General features: G+C 40.8%; 2 protein-coding genes across 2 annotated transcripts; both read left to right on the forward strand.

Annotated features, from left to right (window-relative positions):
- The first annotated feature begins 3,022 nt into the window (after nt 1-3,022).
- LOC109569283 (olfactory receptor 4B1) lies at nt 3,023-3,952 on the forward strand. Its single transcript, XM_019974598.2, has one exon. It carries the CDS (start codon nt 3,023-3,025, stop codon nt 3,950-3,952), a length of 930 nt encoding a protein of 309 aa, XP_019830157.2.
- Nucleotides 3,953-17,877: 13,925 nt separating this feature from the next.
- LOC109570062 (olfactory receptor 4B1-like) lies at nt 17,878-19,284 on the forward strand. The gene has a single exon (XM_019975890.2). It carries the CDS (start codon nt 17,878-17,880, stop codon nt 18,826-18,828), a length of 951 nt encoding a protein of 316 aa, XP_019831449.2. The 3' UTR covers nt 18,829-19,284.
- Nucleotides 19,285-25,225: the final 5,941 nt, after the last annotated feature.

A 25,225-nucleotide genomic window follows, 5' to 3' on the forward strand; every position in this document is an offset into this window, starting at 1 on the left:
TCTAATTCATGCAACAAATATGTCACATAGGAATTGTTACCCCATTCTAAGAGAATGAGAAAAGCTGTTCCCAAGGACATGTGATATGTGGTGACAGAGCTGAGAATTGGCTGCCAGCTGCAGTACTTGCTCTTATGACCACTTCTCTAGATCGATCTGGGAGGAGAGTGTAAGTCCGATCAACCAGATGTCCTTACTGTATTTTCTTTCCTTCTGTCCAGCGATCCATGAACCTGGAACTATTCCCTCCACCAAAATATCACAATGGCATAAATCCTAGCTATCAAAATGGAAATATCAAGTCAAACCTTATAACAAGAAGCTGATCACTTTTAGCTCTAGTTTACTGACAGTTTTATCCTATGCCATGACATTACATGTCAGTCAGGACCCTAGAATGAGTCTGGACAGTCCCTACTGTGTCCTACATCCTGTGGTTGAAAAACACTGAGGAAATGGAAGACTGATGGGGTCAGTGCCCAGGGAAAGAGTGGGAACCACATAACAGTCTGCGGGAGGGACTCTGTAGCTTTTTTTTCCCTGTGGGAGCCAGGAAAGACTTTGGTAGGGATGTTGTTTTTCCTTTTTTGAGGATGTATGTGTGATACACAATCTGACTGATCTTTCAAGAGGGGTGGAAGCAGCAAGAGCAGTTAGGGGCATATGGTAGTAATCTAGCCATGAGATAGTGGTAGCTTGGACTAGGTTAAACAGACATACAAGGCACCTGGGAATGTGTCACTTTGTACAAAACCTGAGTGTTGCTTTTCTCTCTTAAAAGTTGGCTTTCTTTACTCCTGGGGGCAAGTAAGATGATTGATGTTGCTTATTTTACAATTTTTTGTCCATTGCCCATGAATCAGAGGCTCCAGGAACTCCCCCTGAGGCGTTAATATTGCCTTTCTATCTGTTCCTCCAACTTTGTTGAATACATGCCCCTTTTGACGACCTTGTTCTGTTTCAGAGCTCACTACACCAGACTCTGATGTCTACTCTGGACTCTAAGGTATATAGACATATTTCTTCACCTAAGGATCAGGTACTCCTGTAAGAATATTGTGGCATCAGAGACTGAACCAATAGCTAAGGCTATGCTTTTCTTTGAGCCACAAGAGGGAGGGTACTATAGTACTTTTATCTTCGCTAGAAAAGCGTCGTTCGTGTATTACGCTCTTTCCTTGTTAGCTCTCGTCCCTCAGGTTCATCCGTTGCCCATGGTGAAGGAGGCTCTTCCTCCCTCTTCTAGACTGACCTGGGTTTCAGCCTTGACTTGACCACTCATAAACTGTGTTTCTTTGGGTGAGTAACTTAACCTCTCTGAGTCACAGTTTCCTCACCTTTCCATTCACTACCTCAAAGTGGTAGGAAGATTTACACGAGGAGAGGATTGTAACATGTTTACCACAATCCAGCACACAGCAGAAGCTGAATAAAGGGCAATAGTATCTGATGCTTAGCTTGGCGATGAAAATGGTGAACATCCGGTAGCCACGTGCTTTAGTCTCCTTAAGGAACCAAACTATTTCACAGCCTCTTTGGGTTGTTTTTAACACCTTCCTTCTTTCTGTTTCCCTGAATCAGTAAGGGAGCCCCATCATTTTTTTAAATTTACTTTTTTATTTGGAGGGAAATTGCTTTACAATGTTGTGTTGGTTTCTGCCATATGACAACACGAATCAGCCATAATTATACATATATCCCCTCCCCTCCTCTCCTCCATCCCATCCTTCTACATCATTGCAGAGCCCCAGGCTTGACTAAGGGAACTCCATCTTGCTTCATCTCTCCTGCTCAGCTGTGTTTTCTCGGTGCTACCCCCACCTTTTTTTTTACCCTTCAATGTCCCATTTCTTCCCCAGTTTTAGCCAAGTAACTTATTGAGGATTCTCTTAGCATATTTTCACTTTGTATATGTCTTCAAATTCTCATCAAGAGAAAAACTGGGGAGAAAGGAGGTGATTAATCTATTTCACTATGGCTGCACAAGAGACAGAAGGAAAAAATAAGAGGAATAAGCTATTTCAAAGTAGTTTCAAAAGCAGAGGAATTTTGACGGTTTTCTCTGCCTCATTAATAAATGTGCTATTTAATTGCATGAAGTTGCAAGCTTCCTAAGAGTGAGAGCCATCTTCTTTCATACATCCTGGATCTCTGAGGCACATGGGAGGTCCTTAATAAAATATTTGGTCAAAGAATTGAATTAAAATAAATCCTTACCTCCTGCTGGCAAAAATGTTTCTCAATGGCAGGGAAACTGGAAGACAGAAAATAGCAAACTGGTGAATCTCCATGTGTTATATTTAAACTGTCTTTGATAGTGAGTTATATTCTCAACAGCTCCTAGAGTTTTACCTTGGTCTCCAGTGCCAAAAATTTCAAAAAATGTTGGTAAAAATTCATGAAGCTGTGGGATTGAGTGAAAGCATAGGTCTAAAATAATTCAGAAACTTGTCTAACTTATACAAAGAAAATATTAAAGGGATTCTTTAGAAAGGGAGGATTATCAATGGGATTGGCATTTTTGGGGAACAAAAGGAGAAAACAAGAGAGTAACTGATGAGAGTAACTAATAGCATCTATATATAGATGCTATTAATATATATTAATTAACATATATATTAATGACTAACAATTATCCCATTCTCAAATGTTGGAGATAGTAATTATTTTTTTCAGTGTGGTTTCCTTGAAATAACATGTTAGAATAAAACAATTTGGTTCTTGTTCTGAATCCATTTCTTACTGGAAGGCTTGGTTAATTTTCCACCTCTCTGAGCCTCAGTTTTCTCACTTAGGATATGGAGATTATAGTTTTTGTGAGATATATTGAATCACATCTTGCATAAACTGGGCTACTGGACAAACATTTACTATATTAGTGATCAAATAAATGAACCAGTCAGATATGTGTGAGAGTTCCATCAACAGGCAAGTGCTAAGTAAGCATGAACGACTGGGTGTTATGACTGTTTGTTTTATCACAGGTCTCTTCTCTTAAATCCATCTTCTTCGAGTGGATTCCATGGCGAGTACAAATAATGTGACTGAGTTAATTATCAGCGGTCTTTCCCAGGATCCAGAGGTGCAGAGAGGGTGCTTTGTGGTGTTTCTTCCCATGTACTTGGCCACGGTGGTGGGCAATGGCCTCATTGTTCTGATGGTTAGAGTCAGTAAGAGCCTGCGTTCCCCCATGTACTTCTTCCTTAGTCATCTGTCGCTGGTGGAGATCAGTTACTCCTCTACTGTTGTCCCTAAATTCATCACAGACTTACTTTCCAAGATTAAAACCATCTCCCTGGAGGGTTGTCTGGCTCAGATATTCTTCTTTCACTTCTTGGGGGTCGCTGAGATCCTCTTGCTCGTGGTGATGGCTTATGACCGCTATGTCGCCATCTGCAAACCTCTTCATTATATGAGCATTATGAACCGTCAGCTGTGTCACATACTAGTAGCTGGTTCCTGGTTTGGGGGCTTTCTTCACTCCATAATTCAGATTCTCATCACCATCCAATTGCCCTTCTGCGGTCCCAATGTGATTGATCACTACTTCTGTGACCTCCAGCCATTATTCAAGCTTGCCTGCACTGACACCTCTGTGGAGGGGGTCGTTGTGTTGGCCAACAGTGGCTTAATTGCTCTGTGCTCCTTCCTCCTCTTGGTGTCCTCCTATATTGTCATCCTGGTCAACTTGAGGAACCATTCAGCAGAGGGGAGACGCAAAGCCCTCTCCACCTGTGCCTCTCACGTCACGGTGGTCATCTTGTTCTTTGGACCCGCCATCTTCCTCTACATGCGGCCCTCCTCCACCTTCACTGAGGACAAGCTGGTGGCCGTGTTCTACACGGTGGTCACCCCCATGCTGAACCCCATCATCTACACACTCAGAAATGCAGAGGTGAAAGTTGCCATGAGGAGGTTGTGGGGCAAAAAGAAGAACTCAGGGCTGGAGTGAAAATGGGAAAGTGATTTATAAAAGTGTGCCTCATTATTATCTTTTCTTGATATGGATTTTGATTTTATTTTATTTTTAACCATTTATCATTATTATTATTTTTTACTTTACAATATTGTATTGGTTTTGCCATACATCAACATGAATCCGCCACGGGTGTACACGTGTTCCCCATCCTAAACCCCCCTCCCACCTCCCTTCCCATATCATCCCTCTGGGTCATCCCAGTGCACCAGCCCCAAGCATTCTGTATCCTGCATTGAACCTGGACTGGCGATTCATTTCTTATATGATATTATACATGTTTCAATGCCATTCTCCCAAATCATCCCACCCTCTCCCTCTCCCACAGAGTCCAAAAGACTGTTCTATACATCTGTGTCTCTTTTGCTCTCTCGCATACAGGATTTTGATTTTAGTGACATACACAAATGGCAGAAACAAATGTAAGGACTTAATGTTACTGCGACTGTGATTCTCCCTAAGTAAGCAAGAGCTTCCCTGATGGCTCAGCTGGTAAAGAATCCCCCTGCAATGTGGGAGACATGAGTTCAATCCCTGGGTTGGGAAGATCCCCTGGAGAAGGGAACAGCTACCCACTCCAGTAGTCTGGCCTGGAGAATTCCATGGACTGTATAGTCCATGGGGTTGCAAGTAAGCAAAGATTCCCCACTAATCCAGTGTAATGATCAAAGGGCAGAGGTCAGATTGGCTTCATGATATCCAACAACATCACAAGATTAGAAAATATTAAGACTCAAACTAAGTGCAAATGCAAAGGAGAATAGTTTAACAAGTGTTTTAGGGGATAAATCACTTATTTTATGATCACCTTCCTTCTTTCTCTTCTTGCCTCCCTTCTTTCTTTCCTTCATTTTTTCCCACCCCTTCCTTCTTCATTGTCCCTTCTTGGTTCAACCTCCCTAGTGATGACAACCAACACTTAGTTAAATATGGACACAAAGTAGAAGAATTATCATGGGATATTTGGGGAGGAGAGTAAAAAATCTGATCTACTCTTCTGACATGGATGTCTGCTAAGTTACTCAATCGTGTCCAACTCCTTGTGACCCCATGGATTGTAGCCCGCCAGGCTCTTCTGTCCATGGGATTTTCCAGGCAAGCATATTGGAGTGGGTTGCCATTTCCTCCTCCACGGGACCTTCCCAACCCAGGGACTGAACCCTTGACTCCTGCATCTTCTGCATTGGCAGGTGGATTCTTTACCTGCTGAACCACCTGGGAAGCCCAACATGGATAAGCGTGTCTTTGAAAATTGCATGCAGGGATTTTTCTGTTCTTCTGGTTGTTTTAGCATCTTGTACCATAGATCATTACCAGACCACCTGACCTGCCTCTTGAATAACCTATATGCAGGTCAGGAAGCAACAGTTAGAACTGGACTTGGAACAACAGACTGGTTCCAAATAGGAAAAGGAGTACGTCAAGGCTGTATATTGTCACCCTACTTATTGAACTTATATGCAGAGTACATCATGAGAAGCGCTGGGCTGGAAGAAGCACAAGCTGGAATCAAGATTGCTGGGAGAAATATCAATAACCTCAGATATGCAGATGACACCACCCTTATGGCAGAAAGTGAAGAGGAACTAAAAGGCCTCTTGATGAAAGTGAAAGAGGAGAGTAAAAAAGTTGGCTTAAAGCTCAACATTCAGAAAACTAAGATCATGGCATCTGGTCCCATCACTTCATGGGAAATAGATGGGGAAACAGTGGAAACAGTGTCAGACTTTATTTTTTGGGCTTCAAAATCAGTGCAGATGGTGATTGCAGCCATGAAATTAAAAGATGCTTACTCCTTGGAAGGAAAGTTATGACCAACCTAGATAGCATATTGAAAAGCAGAGACATTACTTTGCCAACAAAGGTTCATATAGTCAAGGCTATGGTTTTTCCAGTGGTCACGTATGGGTGTGAGAGTTAGACTGTGAAGAAAGCTGAGCACTGAAGAATTGATACTTTTAAACTGTGGTGTTGGAGAAGACTCTTGAGAGTCCCTTGGACTGCAAGGAGATCCAACCAGTCCATCCTAAAGGAGATCAGTCCTGGGTGTTCATTGGAAGGACTGACGCTGAAGCTGAAACTCCAATATTTTGGCCACCTTATGTGAAGAGTTGACTCATTGGAAAAGACCCTGATGCTGGGAGGGATTGGGAGCAGGAGGAGTAGGGGACAAGAGAGGATGAGATGGCTGGACGGCGTCACCGACTTGATGGACGTGAGTTTGAGTGAACTCCGGGAGTTGGTGATGGACAGGGAGGCCTGGCGTGCTGCGATTCATGGGGTCACAAAGAGTCGGACATGACTGAGCAACTGAACTGAACTGAACTGAACCATAGATCATTTGAGCAGAAGTATCAGAAAAGCCCCTGGAGAAATTTCAGTTCCTGTGACATGTTGACACAAAAGATAGCCCTTTAATCTCCTCTCACAATGTTTACCATCAATAAATTGAAAAAAATCAAAATGTCATAAATTCTAGCTATCAATAGGGACAGGTCAACTCAAACATTTAAACAAAGCTTTGTCCACAGTAAATAAATATAGAATGTAGAAATTTCTTATTAGTTCTAACTTGAAGAATAAATGAGAGGCAAGTAATGTCCACGTATGTTTCTACTCCATACTCTGTCCTTTATTCTGATTCTTGTGTTGCAGCTTCTTTGGGGTAAGCATCCTCTGTTGCTTAATTGCTTTAGGCGCCTAGCACAGTAACTGCACGTGGCAGACACTCAATAAATATTTGTTAGGTGGATGTTGACTGTCATGCGGCTTCCCCATTCATCTTTCATGTGAGTGCACTTCATTTAATGTGTATCTGAAAGCATCTGATCCAGAGCGAAAGTTAGTGCAGCCCCCTTTCCCTTGATGCCTGGCTAGGAATGTAGGGTGCAGGCTGTGAGAGGAGCTTCTCACTCATGTGCAGCTTTAGTGTCCTCACTGGGAGCTACAGAAAACACCATCAGTGAATACCGCATGGGCAGATGGTATCTACTCCAAACGTGTTGCCATGATTCTCAGAGACTACCTCACCTATTGAGGGTTGAGACTTGGTGGGTTTGTTGAGAATTAATTACTCACTTTATTCTTGTCTCACTGGAAAAGCACAAGAAGCAAAGGAGAGCATTGTTTTCATTGTTTGAAGAGACAGAGAGCGTTGTGAAGTTTTACAGATGCCTACTCAATTCACAGAAGCAACAGTCTAATTGTACCATTTAGTGTCACTGATCATATAATTAGTTCTCAATTCTTGATGCTGTCTCAGCATTAAAAAATACTTTAAAGACAATAAATAAAAAAAATTTACTAAAGAAAATTTGCTTGGGGCTGGTGCACTGGGATGACCCAGAGGGATGGTACAGGGAGGGAGGAGGGAGGAAGGTTCAGGATGGGGAACACGTGTATACCTGTGGCGGATTCATGTTGATATATGGCAAAACCAATACAATATTGTAAAGTTAAAAAATAAAAAAATTAAAAAAAGAAAATTTGATAGCATGCTGCAAACCACTTTGCAAGTACTACATTTCCCCCATTTATTATTTGTGTTGTTTTTGGTATAGGTTTGACTACATATAATAGAAAGTAAGGGCAACTTATGAGATAGAACTACAGAAGTATAGAGGGAGAAAATCCAGCTTGATTGTGGCGGTCCAACAATATTATCAGAAATTGAGACTGAGTATTTATTCTGAATGTATTCAGCAGGTGGCTTCAGCCTGTGACCTCAGGGGACTGCTGAGACTCCATATGTGTGCTGTTCAGTAGAACTCATGCTGTGCTGATGATGCCTTCTGTTCGTCCTGTCTAATATGATAGTAATTTCTTGCTTTTAAAAGGTATTTTTATTTACTTATTCGGCTGCACCAGGTCTTCACTGTGGCATGCAGGATCTAGTCCCTAGCTACAGACTGACCCTGGCAGTGACGGATTTTATTTTCTTGGGCTCCAGAGTCACTGTGGATGGTGACTGCAGCCACAAAATTAAAAGATCGTTTTCTCTTTTGGGAGACTTCCCAAAGTCCACACAGAAATTTTGCTTTCATCTTATTCCACTGACGTTAATCACATGGTGACCCTTAATTGCCAGGGAGCCTGGAAACTATAATCTTTTATTCTGTGTGGAACTGCTTTAGCTAAAATTAGCATTCTTTTCTAGTCTCAAAGAGGAAGAAGAGAATGGATACAAGGTTTAGCCCATATTCTCAGGCACTCAGTTACACATCAATTTCCCAAGCAATTAAAATTTTTTCATAAAAGTTATTTATGATGGGTTGGTAATATCACAAAGTCTAATTGTAGCACAATTTACTTAATAGCCACTTCTTTCAGGGCTTTTAGATTCATTTAAGAATTTATTCAACAAGACTTAAAGACCATGTACTACATGCCAGACATTGGTCTAAGTGCTGGAGGTGTATAACGAAACACAGGAGGGAGAAGGTCTTGCCTGCAGGGAGCTTATGTCCTTGGAAAATATTTTGTTTTTTTTCTGAAGCAGCTGTGGTCTAGATCCATGTTCTATGAGAAGGCTCAGTGATGATGGAAATGTTCTAAACCTGTGCTCATGCATGGTAGCGCCTAGCCATGTGGCTAATCAGCATCTTAAATATGACTTTAATGATGGGAGAATTGAATTTTAAATTTTATTTAATTGTAGTGAACTAGAATTTAAATAGCTACATGTGGCTGGTGACTACCACGTTGTATACACAAGTCTACACACTTCAGAGCTTACTTTGCTGCAAACTTGTGCCTATTTTTCTGAATCAGGGCAAAATTGCTCCTTGGCCCACTACCCTGATAGGTGTGTGGTGACGCCTGGGAGCTTGCACCTTTTAACCCCCTCCATCCATTTTTGCCTCCTCCTAACCCTCAGCCTCAGGCAACTGCCAATCTGTTCTCTATATCTGTGAGCTCAGTTTTGTTTGTTTTGTTTGAGATTCCACATATATGTGAGAGCACATGGTATTTATCATTTTCTGTCTGACTTATTTCACTCTGCTTGCTCTAGTCTAAACCCTTAGAGGTATCTGAGATTGCTCTACTTCTTTGCTTTTCTAAATCAAAACATTGGCATAATTTATGAGTTGTACCTTCAAAATATGTGCAGAATCCAAAAACTTCCTAAAACCTTTACTGCTACTGTCCTGGCCTGAAACACAAGCATCTTTGGCCAGGTTACTGTGATGTTCTCCTAACAGGTTTCCTTGGTTTTCCCACTCCTATATTTCCCACTCTTCTTCTCAAGATAGCAGACAGAGATCTTGGCAAGAGATAACCTTTCCTTACTACCTATAGTAATATAATAATAACCACTAGGTTTCCTATCATCAACCTGTTTTATTTTTCTTGATAGGACTTTGTTATTGCTGTTCAGTCGCTCAGTCGTGTCTGACTCTTTGCGACCCCATGGGCTGCAACGCTCCAGGCTTCCCTGTCCATCACCAACTCCTGGAGTGTGCTCAAACTCATGTCCATTGAGCCGGTGATACCATCCAACCATCTCACCCTCTGTCGTCCCCTTCTCCTCCTGCCTTCAATCTTCCCAGCATCAGGGTCTTTTCCAATGGGTTGGTTCTTCACATCACGTAGTCAAAGTATTGGAGCTTCAGTTTCAGCATCAGTCTTTCCAATGAATATTCAGGATTGATTTCCTTTAGGATTGACTGGTTGGGTCTCTTTGCTGTCCAAGGGACTATCAGAAGTCTTTTCCAATACCACAGTTCAAAAGCACCAAATCTTTGGTGCTCAGCCTTCTTTATGGTTCAACTCTTACATCCATACATAACTACTGGAAAAATCATAGCTTTAACTAAATGGATCTTTGTTGGCAAAATAATGTCTCTGATTTTTAATATGCTATCTAGGTTTGTTATAGCTTTTCTGCCTATAAAAAGGAACACATGTCTTTTAATTTCATGGCTGCAATCCCAGACCACAGTGATTTTGGAGCCCCCCCCCACCCCCGCCAAATAAAGTCTGTCACTGTTTCCATTGTTTCCCCATCTATTTGCCATGAAGTGATGGGACCAGATGCCATGATCTTAGTTTTTTGAATGTTGAATTTTAACCCAGCTTTTCCAGTCTCCTCTTTCACCTTCATGAAGAGGCTCTTTAGTTCCTCTTTAGAGGAAGAGGGTGGGGAGATTTGGGAGAATGTCATTGAAACATGTATAATATCATGTATGAAACGAGTCGCCAGTCCAGGTTCCATGCACGATACTGAATGCTTGGGGCTGGTGCACTGGGACAGCCCAGAGGGAGGGTATGGGGAGGGAGGAGGGTTCAGGATGGGGAACACAGGTATACCTGTGGCGGATTCATTTCGATATTTGGCAAAACTAATACAATATTGTAAAGTTTAAAAAAAAAAAAAAAAAGAACACTCTTTGACATGAATCACAGCAAGGTCTTTTTGATCCGTCTCCTAGAGTAATGGAAATAAAAACAGAAACAAACAAATGAAACCTAATTAAACACAAAAGCCTTTCACAGCAAAGGAAATTATAAACAAAATGAAAAGACAGTTTACTGAATGAGAGAAAATATTTGTAAAAAAAAAAAAAAGTGGTGTCATCCGCATAACTGAGGTTATTGATATTTCTCCCAGCGGTCTTGCTTCTAGCTTGTGCTTCATCCAGGCTGGCATTTCGCATGATGTGCTCTACATATAAGTTAAATAAGCAGGGTGAAAATATACAGCCTTGATGTACTCCTTTCCCAATTTGGAACCAGCCTGTTGTTCCATGTCCAGTCCTAACTGTTGTTTTGCCACCTGCATACAGGTTTCTCAAAAGGCAGGTGAGATGACCTGGTATCCCATCTCTTTCAGAATTTTCCACAGTTTGTTGTGATCCACACAGTCAAAGGCTTTAGTGTAGTCAATGAAGCAGAAGTAGATGTTTTTCTGGAATTCCCTTGCTTTTTCTATGTTCCAATGGATGTTGGCACTTTGATATCTGGTTCCTCTGCCTTTTCTAAATCCAACTCAAATATCTGTAAGTTCTCAGTTCATGTACTACTGAAGCCTAGCTTGGAGAATTTTGAGCATTACTTTGCTAGCATATGAAATGAGTGCAACTGTGTGGTAGTTTGAACATTCTTTGGCATTGCCTTTCTTTGGGATTGGAATGAAAACCGACCTTTTCCAGTTCTGTGGCCACTGCTGAGTTTTCTGAATTTGTTGGCATATTGAGTGCAGCACTTTCACAGTATCATCTTTTAGGACTTGAAATAGCTCAGCTAGAATTCTATCTCCTCCACTAGCTTTGTTCGTAGTGATGCTTCCTAAGGCCCACTTGACTTTGCACTTCAGGATATCTGGCTCTAGGTGAGTAATCACGCCATCGTGGTTATCTGAGTCATTAAGATTTTTTTTTGTATAGTTATTCTGTGTATTCTTGCTACCTCTTCTTAATATCTTCTGCTTCTGTTAGGTCCATAACATTCCGCCCTTTATTGTACCGATCTTTGCATGAAATTTTCCCTTGGTATCTCTAATTTTCTTGAAGAGGTCTTTAGTCTTTCCCATTCTATTGTTTTCCTCTATTTCTTTGCATTGATCAATGAAGAAGGCTTTCTTATCTCTCCTTGCTATCCCTTGGAACTCTGCATTCAGATAGGTATCTTTTTTTCCCCTCCTTTGCCTTTCACTTCTCTTCTTTTCTCAGCTATTTGTAGGGCCTCCTCAGACAACCATTCTGTCTTTTTGCATTTCCTTTTCTTGGGAATGGTTTTGATAGGACTGCTGCTATCTAATTTTCATATCAAGTTTTATTTATTTATCATCTGTCTCTGTTTTCATTATGCCCTGATATGTATATGAAAGATATAACCTCAATGAAGGGGGCTTTCCTGGTGTCTCAGTGGTAAAGAATCTGCCTGCCAATGCAAGAGACAAAGATTCAGTCCTTGGATCAGGAAGATCCACTGGAGTAGGAAATGGCAACCGACTCCAGTATTCTTGACTGGAAAATTCAATGGACAGAGGAGCCTGGTGTGCAATCCATGGGATCTCAGAGTTGGACACCACTTAGTGATTGAATAACAAAACCTCAATGAACCGAGAGACTTTGCTTTGTTACTAGCAAATTCCCAGCACCTAGAAGAGTGTTTAGCACATAATAAGACTAGATACTATTTGTTAAATAAATGGATGAATGAATGATGCATTTTTTCCTGAGGAAATTCTCACTATACTACATTATTATTAGTGCTATTTAATTGATGGGGAGGCTTAGCACAAGGAAACTAAGAAACTTAGACCTGAATCCATGAATGTTAGAACAAGGAGGTACAGTGGAGCTCGTCTAGCCCAATTTTGTCAATTTATATAGAAGTAGAAACAGGGGGAGAAGGCAATGGCACCCCACTCCAGTACTTTTGCCTGGAAAATCCCGTGGACGGAGGAGCCTGGTGGGCTGAAGTCCATGGGGTCGCTGGAGTCAGACACGACTGAGCGACTTCACTTTCACTTTTCACTTTCATGCATTGGAGAAGGAAATGGCAACCCACTCCAGTGTTCTTGCCTGGAGAATCCCAGGGATGGGAAGCCTGCTTGGCTGCCGTCTATGGGGTCGCACAGAGTCGGACACGACTGAAGCGACACAGCAGCAGCAGCAGCAGAAACAGGGGAGAGTGAGAAGTGGAGGGGTGAGATGACATGGCTTAATTTAGGTAGTTAATTCCGGAACTGGAGCTAGTGCCCAGGCGTCTTGGCTCCGTGTCCAGTCCTCTTTCTTCTCTATTTATTCTCTTTTTCATTCTCAGCAGTCCAGTCTGGAAAAACATTGTTTTTATGATTTACTCTCAAGCTCCCTTTAAAAAATTTTTTTATTGGCTTTACAATAAAAAGTTTTATTGGCTTTGAAAAAGCTTTGCAATGTTGTGCTGGTTTATACTGAACAATGAAGTGAATCAGCAATTCGTATACACGTTTCTTCTCTTACTACCTTATTCTTGGGTACAAAAGTTTTATAGAAACATCATCAAACTAACTGAAACAGATTCCAAACCCTTCCTCAGTCATAGTTTAATTGACAAAGTTTCACCCAAGAGAAAGGAAATTCCACTGGGAAGGTTTCCCGTTGATTATTGTGTATGGCTTAAATTATTTAAAATAGTCCAAAGATCTAACCATTTATTCAGAACTCTTGGACTTTCAGTGGTTGGGTAGTTTTTCTTTACAAAAAGAAGGATCTTAAAAATCTTTGAATCTGATGCTTTCTGTGGCATTTGTTCATTTCCTATATATTATAATACAGTTATCAACCTGGATCCAGAGCCCCTGAATTTTCCTCTCTTTTTGATGATTCGTCTTAGACATCATTGACTTTGCTTTCTAAAAGCTCACAGGTATGTTGGTGATTTGTTGTTGGAGAAGAACCTAATCTTTAATTTGCAGAGAGGAGGTGGAAATGGACGGGAGAGGGTATCAAAGAGAGGAATAATTACAGAAAAGGCATAGACTACAGAATAGGAAATGGTGGTTTTCCACAAAGAAACTATCAGGTATTCCTTCTCTGAGCAATAAAGACTGGAAATATTGGACTCTAAAGAGTTCTGAGTGATCTCTCAGATTGGCCCTAGAATATTTAAATTTAACTTTTTATGTATGTGTTATGTACCCAGAAATTGTAAAGGATATTGGTTAGAGCATAGAATCTGTGCTCAGGTTTTGTTGGTGGTGGTGCTTTAGTTGCTCAGTCTTGTCTGACTCTTTGCAGTTCTACTGACTGTAGCCCGCCAGGCTCCTCTGAACATGGGATTTTTCAGGCAAGAATACTGGAGTGGGTTGCCATTTCCTTCTCCAGTGGTCAGACTAGTTGGGTTGAAATCCTGGCTTCACTGCTGTGTAGTCTTAGACTGGTTAATTCACTTACCTGGATTCCTTTCTCCTCATATGTAAAAAAGGAATGATAATAATGATACCTATATCACAGATATGTTCTGAGAATTGATTGAAATAATGTGTAAGGACACCTATAAAGTGTTTGGTACATGGTACTGTTGAAATGCTTACTATTATTATCAACCAGAATGTAATTAACAAGAATAAAGCTTTAAGAAAATTTTAAACAGATAATTTTGAATACAAAGAGTGTATTTCTAAGTAGAAGATATAGACATAGAGGCTACAGTTACAAAATATATTTTAATTGCTATAAAAGAAGTATGTAAAGTAAAATATATCATAAAGAAGAGAATTTATTATTGCGTTTCTCTCTCCTATAGAAACAAGGTTCTCCCGAAACCTAGGAAGAAGGATTAGTAAACGCAGAGAAGAGAGAAAGGACACTCTGGGTTAGCAAACAGCTGTATGAGGTTCATTCGGGGGATGAAAATAAGGTTGTGAAAATATGTAGTAGCCAATTCAAGAAGGACCTGGAATCCATGCTAAGAATGTTACAGTTTATGCCATGGGCAATGGGGCATGCGTGTATGATCAGTCATGTCTAACTCTTTGCTATCCCATGGATTGTAGCCCTCCAGGCTCCTCTGTCCATGGAATTTCCCAGGCAAGAATATTGGAGTGGATTGTCATTTCCTTCTCTGGGCAGTGGAGAGGTGATGCTAGATTCTAGGTAGAGAAGGAACATGGTCAGATTTACATCTAAGGATAATCGCCAAAGGATTTGCAGTGCTCAGAGGAGATACATATAAGTTGGAGTGTTAATTGCAAGATTCATTGAACACACAGGACAGGAATTGGGGCTGGAAGGTTGGTAAGTTTGGGACGGACACGGAGAGGGTATTTCCGATGAAGGGTGTCTCTGTGGTGGGAGTGAGCAGAGTGGGCTTGTGGGAGAGAGAGATGACCTTGAGTTAGCAGAGATGAGTTGAAGTTTAGTGGGTAAAGCAGTGACCTTTGAGATGACTCCATCTGTGAAAATCTTTAAAAGTAAGTCCAGGCACTCAGGCTTTCACTGGTTATTCCCAAGCAGAGGAGGATCCAAGGTAGGAAGGGTCTAGGAAACAATCTTCTGGTGGCAGTGTGCAGGATGGATGGGGTGGGAGGCTGTGGAGACTAAGAGGCTTTGGTGACTTAAGCATCAGCTGACAGTGAGTACGGAGGTGGTGGGAGCAAGGTTGGAGAGAAAGTGCACAGGAGAGATGGTTTAAAGGTAAAATTAACGGGATGTGGTGACTGACTGGGTATGGGAATGAAAGGGAGGCATGGATCACATAGGACACAGCAAAAAGCTAGGGCATCTCTGAGGCTGATGCTGGCATTGAAGTGTCTTTCGGGTCACACTGTTATTCTTAGGGTCCTCAACTTCAACTCTAATCTCTGTTCCAATCCTTTCTTGAGCTCCTGAATGAGAATGTGTTAATAAGAGCTTCTTGAGAAGTTTCACAATCTTATTTTGTAACATTTCAGCTACTTGGTTTTCCAAAATCCTGAGATGATGCCAGATATTCTGAGTACTTTGTTTTCACATCACTGTTATTACTGAAAAAGGACTCCATTATGATGAATTTCTCAATATTGCTTGTGTTTGACATGAGTATCAATGTAATTTCTCTGCCACAACTATCATCCTGGAAACCTTTATTTCTTGGGTAGACAGTTTCTCTTTCCATGGATGGCTGATCCCTTTTTCTTCTGCAAATGGCCATTCCTCTTCTTTTGTCTCATAGCAGTAATTCTTTCCAAGAAATTTGAAAGCTGTAGCTCCTGTTTGGATAGACAGTCAGTTCTACTGTGGCTTTGACAGATATTTAGGTTGTAACAGTTTTTTTTTTTTTTCTCTTATAAAGTGATTGTCAGATATCATTTGGAACTTTGACAAAACTTGATCTATCTTTTCCCTCTATGAAGGTTGAACTAATTCAGAAACAAGGCAAAGAAAGAAGAAATTTGGGGAAAATGTTACTGTTGCTATTAGAAAAGGTGATGACAGAGACTGAGGTTTAAGATTTGGTACCAAGTGGCCTTTCTCAAACTGAGCTCTAGATTTAGGTAAAAGTCCATACCCAGCCATGGCAGCATTGGATCTACCCTAAAGAGTAGCCTGGAATTCCCAGGTGGCTCAAGTGGTAAAGAATCTGTCTGCTAATGCAGGAGATGCAAGAGACACAGGTTTGATCCCTGGGTTGGGAAGATCCCCTTGAGTAGGAAATTACAACTCATTTGAGAATTCTTGGCTGGAGAATCCCATGAACAGAGGAGCCTGGTGGGCTACAGTCCCTGGGTTTGCAAAGAGTAGAACAGGACTGAGTGAGCACACACAGTAACCTGTTTCCACCCCATAGAGACAGAGGCTGCCCCAGGGCAGTATAGGTACTGCGCTCTCTACAGCATTTTGCAGAAAGAGAGAGGAAGGGCCCATCATTGCATTTCTAGTTTCTCCTTCCCAAATCACTCCACCTCCCCTGTGGGAGGATGGGGCAAGGAGTGGTTATCCTCTGTAGCTTCTTGATCATGACATTGTTAGCATGAGGGGTGTATCATAATCTGTATTTCTTTAGTCTAGCCTGAGACTGTATAGATGTGTAAGAGGTGTTGGTAAATATCTTCTCCAGAGGAGTAACTCATGGAGGAATCTTCACTTTAGTTATCATATACTTTGCTGTTGATTTCCAGCCTGTCCAATTCTTTGAGACCCCATGGACTATAGCCCACCAGGCTCCTCTGTCCATGGGATTCTCCAGGCAAGAATTCTGGAGTGGGTTGCCATTTCCTCCTCGAGGAGATCTTCCCCATCCAGGGATCAACCTTGGGTCTCCTGTATTGCAGGTGGATTCTTTACTGTCCGAGCCGCTAGGAAAGCCCCAGGTGGCACTAGTGGTAAAGAATCTCCTTGCCAATACAGGGAGATGTAAGAAATGTGGATTTGATTCCTGGGTTGGGAAGCTCCCCTGGAGGAAGGCATGGCAACCCACTCCAGTATTCTTGCCTGGAGAATTCCATGGACAGAAGAGCCTGGTGGGCTATACTCTGTGGGGTTGCAAAGAGACGGACATGACTGAAATGCCTTAGCATGCACCGACCAACCTGGAACCAGGACAAGCAAGGCTGGTCAGCCACAACTCTCAGAGGATAAGCTCTTTGATTTCAGGATCTGTCAGCAGTTTGAGCAGTGTGGCAAGAGGCAAGAAAGTAATAGTAAAATGATGGAGACAAACTAGGGGGTGGAATTCTCTCTAGAGTGTTCAAACATTTGTCATATAAACACAGGTATTGAAGCTGCAAGTCTGGTGAAGGACTCTGACGTGAGTAGGTTGAAGACTGGCAGAGTGAAGAGAACAATACTGAGGACATTTTGGAAGGGAAGGATTATCAGTGGGAAGACGATTCCTTGCCATGGAGATGAAAGAAAGAAGGATTCAGGATAGAGTGATGAAAATGCAATGAACATAGTTAAAACGTAGGTGCTGAACTTGACCGGCTGCCAAAAATTCAGACTATCTTAAGGTGAGTTAGAAAGAACCCTGGACTCCTTTCAGAAAGTCTGATCTTGAGTTCCAGAATTTGCTACTTTCTGTGTGCTTAGTCGCTTCATTCATGTCTGACTCCTTGCGACCCCATGGACTGTAGCCCACCAGGCTCCTCTGTCCATGGGATTCTCCAGGCAAGAATCCTGGAGTGGGTTGCCATACCCTCCTCCAGGGGAATCTTCCCAACCTGAGGATTGAACCCAGGTCTCTCTCATTGCAGATGGATTCTTTACTGTCTGAGTCACCAGGGTAGCTTTCAGGTAAATAACCATTTCTCTGAACCTAAATTTTGTTTATATAAAGTGTTATTACATTGACCATATTGAAAATTGAATGAATACATATTGACTGAAAGAATGAGTTCATAATAAGTTTGTATTGTAAAGCGGTTTATGCTAACTTGCCATAAATGAGGCAAATTAGTTATAATCAGTGTTTGTTTTATTGCAGGAATGGATTCCATGGCGAGGACTGATAATGTGACTGAGTTAATTGTCACCGGTCTTTCCCAGGACCCAGAGGTGCAGAGAGCGTGCTTTGCGGTGTTTCTGCCCATGTACTTGGCCACGGTGGTGGGCAATGGCCTCATTGTTCTGACGGTCAGAGTCAGTAAGAGCCTGCGTTCCCCCATGTACTTCTTCCTTAGTCACCTGTCGCTGGTGGAGATCAGTTACTCCTCTACTATTGTCCCTAAATTCATCACAGACTTACTTGTCAAGATTAAGACCATCTCTCTGAAAGGCTGTCTGGCTCAGATATTCTTCTCCCATTTTTTGGGGGTCACTGAGATCTTTTTGCTTGTGGTGATGGCTTATGACCGCTATGTAGCCATCTGCAAACCTCTTCATTATATGAATATTATGAGCCATCGACTGTGTCATGCGCTGGTGGCTAGTTCCTGGCTTGGAGGCTTTTTTCACTCCATGATTCAGATTCTCATCACCATCCAATTGCCCTTCTGTGGTCCCAATGTGATTGACCACTACTTCTGTGACCTCCATCCCTTGTTCAAGCTTGCCTGCACTGACACCTCTGTGGAGGGGGTCGTTGTGTTGGCCAACAGTGGATTAATCTCTGTCTTCTCCTTCCTCCTTTTGGTGTCCTCATACATTGTCATCCTGGTCAACTTGAGGAACCATTCAGCAGACGGAAGACGCAAAGCCCTCTCCACCTGTGCCTCTCACGTCACGGTGGTCATCTTGTTCTTTGGACCCGCCATCTTCCTCTACATGCGGCCCTCCTCCACCTTCACTGAGGACAAGCTGGTGGCCGTGTTCTACATGGTGGTCACCCCCATGCTGAACCCCATCATCTACACACTCAGAAATGCAGAGGTGAAACTTGCCATGAGGAGGTTGTGGGGCAAAAAGAAGAACTCAGGGATGGAGCGAAAATGGGAAAGTGATTTATAAAAGTGTGCCTGATTATTACCTTGAAATGGATTTTAATTTTAGTAGGACATACAGGAATGGCAGAAACAAATGCAAGGACTTAGCATTACTGTACTGTGACTCTCCTTAGCAACCAAAGTCTTTGTAGTACCCTAGTGTCACGTTCCAAGGACTGAGGTCAGCTAGTCTTGTTGATCTTAGAGAACTTAATTGGCTCCGTGATGTTCAGCAGTTTCATGGGACTCGTTAACACTGAGACTCAAATTAAGTACGAATGAAAAGGAGCACTCTTGGACAAATATTCTGTATGTTAAAGTGATTCTGTCACTCCCTTCCTACACTCCCTTCCACCTTCCTTCTTTCCCCTTTTTCTTCATTTCTTCTTCATGCTTCCCTCTTTATTTGACCTCCCTAATAATAACAACCCATATTTCAATATAAAGGAAACCAAACAGAGAAATTATCATGGGATATTTGGGGAGAAGGGTACCAATCTTATCTACTCTTCCAGCGTGGACAATTGTGTTTTTGAAAATTGCACCCAGGGATTTTTCTATTCTTCTGCTTGTTTTAGCATCTTGTACCATAGACTTTTTGAGCACAAGTAATAGAAAAGACCCTGGAGCAGTTTCAGTTCTTGCGACATGTTGACACAAAAGATTGTCCTTAAATCTCTTCTCATAATGTCCTGCATCCAAAATTTTAAAGATGATCAAACATGGCAATAGATCCTGGCTGCCAGTAGGGAAAGATCAAGACACACATTTTAACAAAAAAGATCACTTTTAGCTTTATACAGATGTAAATCAATACAGAATATGAAAAACTTCTTGAGCCTAACTTGAAGAATGAAGGAGAGGGAAATAATGTCCAAGTGTGTTTCTGCTCCTCATTCTGTCCTTCATTCTAACTGATCAGCCAAGTCCATTTCTTGTCAATCCTATTAGTGTTTCTTGGTGGAGCAGGATGAGAGAGTTTGTCTTTGCATTATTAGTTCATCTCTCAGAAACTCCTTTAACTCAACTGACTCTTATCATTGTGAATATGAGACAATTTAATAAAATTTGCTTCTATTGGCTTTGGGATAACATGGATTTTCTTGCATTTGCCCTCCATTCTTCCAGCCCTCCTTGTGGATCAGGGGAAGTAATGCAGGCAGCTAGCTTCCTTGCAGAGGGATGGAGCATCCATCATATTATGTTATGGGCCTTAAAAGTTTTTCTTTTTCTCCTCAGAAGCTGGTTAAGTATGCAGATGAACAGTGATTTTAAAGGTACCGGGAAATCTTCCCCACTTGCTTGTCATCCTCACCAGTCATTGACATAGATGACTATTCATAATGCCTGCGGAAATACCACTTCTTTCTGGAATGACTTTACCACACTTTTCCCTGTGACAAACTCCTATATATCCTTTAAGACCTATGTTAAAATCACTTTCCTATGAGTTCTTGTCTCACCTTGCTCCTCCTTGAGTTGAACTTTTGTTTTCCATCCATAGTTATTTTTACATAATTTTATCATTGTCCTTATCACTTTGGAGGTATTATTTTGTATGTTTTTCTCTCTGACTAGAATGCAAGTTCTCAGGGGCAGGGCTATTCACTATACTTCTTTGCAACTCTAAATGTCATGTGTTAGCTGGTGCTTTGTCAGTGCTTATTGAAAAAGAAAGAAACAAACAAACAAACCATTTAGGCCTATGAACAATCCTTTCTAGATCATATTTTGCAGATTATTTTTTTAAAGTTTTCTTTTACATTTATTTAATAGTTTAAGGAGGGCTTCCCCAGTGGCTCAGTGGTAAAGAATATGCCTGCCAATGCATGAGACCTAAGAGATTCAGGTTTGATCCCTGGGTCAAGAAGATCCCCTGGAGAAGGATGGCAACCCACCCCAGCATTCTTGCCCGGGAAATCCCATGGACAGAAGAGCCTGGCAGGCTACAGTCCTTGAAGTCACAATGAGTCAGACATAACTTAGCAGCTGAACAACAATAGTGTTAAGTAACAGTTGTATACATTTACTATTTACACAATATTTTATTGAGACAAAATTTACAGAACATAAATTTTGCCAGTTTGACCATTTTAAGTTGGACAATTCAGTCATTTTTAGTACATTTTGCAACCATCACCACTAATTGCAGAACATTTTCAACACCTAGAAAACAAACCCCAGATCCATTAAGGAATTTTTAATGGGCATGTCTCATGGTGGGGTGCTAGCTCTTCCTGCTAAAATTGGAAGAACTCAGACTCTGAAATCCATCAGGCTCTTTCAAGTGCCCCTCTCTCATAACTCATGATCCAAGTACTACTTCACTCACCACCTGTTTTTCATAAAAACGAGAAGATTAACAATAATATGAACTTCAGAAGTATTCTGAATATTAGAATAGTTAATATACATTAAATTAAAGTTTTTTATTTTTTTCCCCATTTAAAAAAATTCAAATAAAAAAAAAATCTGCAATGTCGTGTTGGTTTCTGCCATGCAACAAAGCAAATCAGCTGTAATTATACATACACCCGCTCTGTCCCTGTTTATTTATTTTTGGCTGTGCTGTGCCTTTGTTGCTGCCCTGGGCTTGCTCTGGTTGTGGTGCTCGGGCTTCCCCTTGTGGTGGCTTCTCTTGCTGCAGACCATGGGCTCTAGAGCATTCAGGCTTCAGTAGCTGCAGCACATGGGCTCGGTAGTGGTGGCTCACGGGCGTAGTTGCTCCCTGGCATGTGCAATCTTCCTCGACCAGGGATCAAACCCGTGTCCCCTGCATTGGCAGGTGGATTCTTAACCACTGGACCACCAGGGAAGTCTCCAGTATACATCAAAGTTTTAGAAAAGAACATGGTATAGATTTATACTATAGACTCAGTAAATATTAGCTATCATAATCATTCTTATAATTAGTGCTGGTCATTAATTTTATTTGTTTGATGACTACATGACTATTCACAAATTGGACTTCTTTCCTGGGAATCTACTCAAATAGTCTTTGATTTCATCCTAAAAAAGTGTTAGGTATTTGAGAGCCATTAAGTACTTTTGTTTTGCAGCTTCTTTGGGCTACATGTTCTCTGTTGTTCCATCACTTTTGAGTATATAGCATGGTCCCTTGTATATTGTAGGTGTTCAATGAATATTTGTTAAGTAAATGTTAACTTCACATGGCCTCATTAGCTTTTATGCTGAATGCATTTATATTTTGTTAATGTATATTTTAAAGCATTTGTTTCAGAACCAAAGTCAGTGGGGCTACCTCCCTTTCTCTCTCTTTTTTAAAATTTTTTAAAATATAAATTTATTTATTTTAATTGGAGGCTAATTACTTTACAAAATTGTATTGGTTCTGCCATACATCAACATGAATCCGCCACGGGTATACACGTGTTCCCCATCCTGAACCACGCCCCCCACCTCCCTCCCCGTACCATCCCTCTGGGTTGTCCCGGTGCACCAGACCTGGAGACCTTGATTGTACCATAGCAGACCGGGACTTCAGGATGTAGGCTGTGAAAGAAGCATCTTACTCATGTATACCTTTGGTTTTCCTCACTGAGAGCTACAGAAAGAACATCATCAATACACTCTGAGTCATTGGATACTCATGTACAGATAATATCTCCTCTAACCGGATTGTCAGTTTTCTAGGGGACTACCTTACCTACTGAGGGTAAGTCTATTGAGGGCTAGTTATTCCCTTTGTTTTGATTCCACTGGAAAAATCATAGGAGACAAAGGAAAGCATCTTTTCAATTGTGTTAAGAGCCAACTATTGTTGTGACATTTAGAAAATGCTTACTAAATTCACAGAAGTAGTAATAGTCTATAATTATACCACTTAGCATTGGAGACCATGCAGTTAGTTCTCAGTTATTGATTCTGCTGCAACATCAACAAAGAAAAAAAAAATCCCCAAATGTATTTTTTTTAGATAATAAATAGAAAATTTTATTCAGGACAAATTGGTAGAGGGCTGCCAACTACTCTGCATATACAATTTTGTATTCTTTTCCTATTTATTATTTATATATATTTTAGGTATGGGTTTGACTGCATATAATAGAAAAATGGCAATCTAATGAGAGAACTACAGAAATACAGAAAAGTCCAACATTGTTGGGAGTTCCAAAAATATTATTAGAAATGCAGAGTCAGCCATCTAGTAGACTCAACCTCATGACCTTAAAGAGCTTCTAATTCTGCATATCAAGGCTGTCCAGCAGAATATATGTTACGCAGCTGATGCTCCATATCTGTGAGGTCCAGTATGGTAGTGGCTGCTGAGCTATAGAGATGTGGTTAGTGAGACCAAAGAACTGAATTTTTAATGTTATTAATTTTAACAGTTTAATTGAAAAAGCTAAATGTGGCTTGTGGATATGATATTAGACAGTACAGCTCTAGTATTAAATTTGTATTTTAGGAGACCATAAAGGGGAATAGGGGAGGATAAGCTGATACCTTTCTATTTAGGAGCTGTTTCAAAAGCTGTTTGAAACACTTTTGCTTTCATTTTGTTCAACAGAAATATGACACATGGTCACCCTTAATTACAAGGGAGGCTAGAATGTATAACCTTTTTTTTTTTCTATGTGAAATTGTGTTCTGTTAAAAAAATCAAGGTTTTATTGTGTTCTTCTCCTAAAGAAGAAAGGGAGAATGGATGTGAGGATTGGCATATTGTCTGAGGCATTCTATTATATGTGTATACGGTTTGTTTTGTAATTTCAAAACCTGTGGGATGCAACAAAAGGAATTCTAAGAGGGACGTTCATAACAATAGATGCCTACATCAAGAAGCAAGAAAGATCTCAAATAGAAAACCCAACCCTATACCTAAAGAAACTAGAAGAAGAAGAACAAATTAAGCCCAGAATTAGTAAAAGGAATGAAATAAGAATGAGCAGAAATAAGTGACTGGAGACTAAGAGGGGAATAGAAAACATCAATGAAACTAAGAGCTGTTTCTTTTCTCAAAAGATAAACAAAACCAAAAATCCTTTAGCTAAACTCACCAAGAAAATAAAGAGGACACAAATAAGTAAAAGAAATCAAAGAGGAGATATTACCTCATTACCACATTCTGTGATATTAACTAATAGGATCATAATAGACTACTATAAGCTATATACTACTATAGTTTATAGTTTATACTATAAACTACTATAATATAAATTATATTTTAACAAACTTCTAGGATAATCTAGAAGAAATGAATAGATTCTAAGAAATATACAGCCTAACAGACTGAATTGGTAAGAATTTAGTCTGGTAAGAAACCTGAACAGACAGATTACCAGTTGGAAGGCGAAGTTTGTGATCAACAACTTCCCCAAACAAACAAAAGTCTGGGACCAGGTGACTTCACTGGTAGATTTTGCCTAACATTTAAGAAACTAGATGTATTCTTTTTAATGGCTGAGTAATACTCCATTGTGTATATGTACCACAGCTTTCTTATCCATTCATCTGCTGATGGGCATCTAGGTTGCTTCCATGTCCTGGCTATTATAAACAGTGCTGTGATGAACATTGGGGTACACGTGTCTCTTTCCCTTCTGGTTTCCTCAGTGTGTATGCCCAGCAGTGGGATTGCTGGATCATAAGGCAGTTCTATTTCCAGTTTTTTAAGGAATCTCCTATACAGAGTGAAGTAAACCAGAAAGAAAAACACCAATACAGTATACTAACGCATATATATGGAATTTAGAAAGATGGTAACAATAACCCTGTGTACGAGACAGCAAAAGAGACACTGATGTATAGATCAGTCTTATGGACTCTGTGGGAGAGGGAGAGGGTGGGGAGATTTGGGAGAATGGCACTGAAACATGTATAATATCATGTATGAAACGAGTCGCCAGTCCAGGTTCGATGCACGATACTGGATGCTTGGGGCTGGTGCACTGGGATGACCCAGAGGGAGGGTATGGGGAGGGATGAGGGAGGAGGGTTCAGGATGGGGAACACAGGTATACCTGTGGCGGATTCATTTCGATATTTGGAAAAACTAATACAATACTGTAAAGTTTAAAAATAAAATAAAAAAAAGAAACTAGATGACTTTTATACACAAAAATAACTCAAAATGGATTTCAAACTAGAAAGCCTATGTGGATCAAAGGAAACCATAAACAAAAAGGCAATCACTGAATGAGAGAAAATGTTTGCAGATCATATATCTGATAAGGTGTTAATTCCAAAATATATCAAGAATTCATATAACTCAGTAGCAAACCCCCAAACAATTAGATTAAAAATGGATCAGTTCAGTTCAGTTCACTTCAGTCGCTCAGTTGTGTCCGACTCTTTGTGACCCCATGAATTGCAGCACACCAGGCCTCCCTGTCCATCACCATCTCCTGGAGTTCACCCAAACTCACGTCCATCGAGTCAGCGATGCCATCCAGCCATCT

The sequence above is a fragment of the Bos indicus genome, chromosome 15, assembly GCF_029378745.1.
Source record: "Bos indicus isolate NIAB-ARS_2022 breed Sahiwal x Tharparkar chromosome 15, NIAB-ARS_B.indTharparkar_mat_pri_1.0, whole genome shotgun sequence".
NCBI classification, from domain to species: Eukaryota; Metazoa; Chordata; class Mammalia; order Artiodactyla; family Bovidae; genus Bos; species Bos indicus.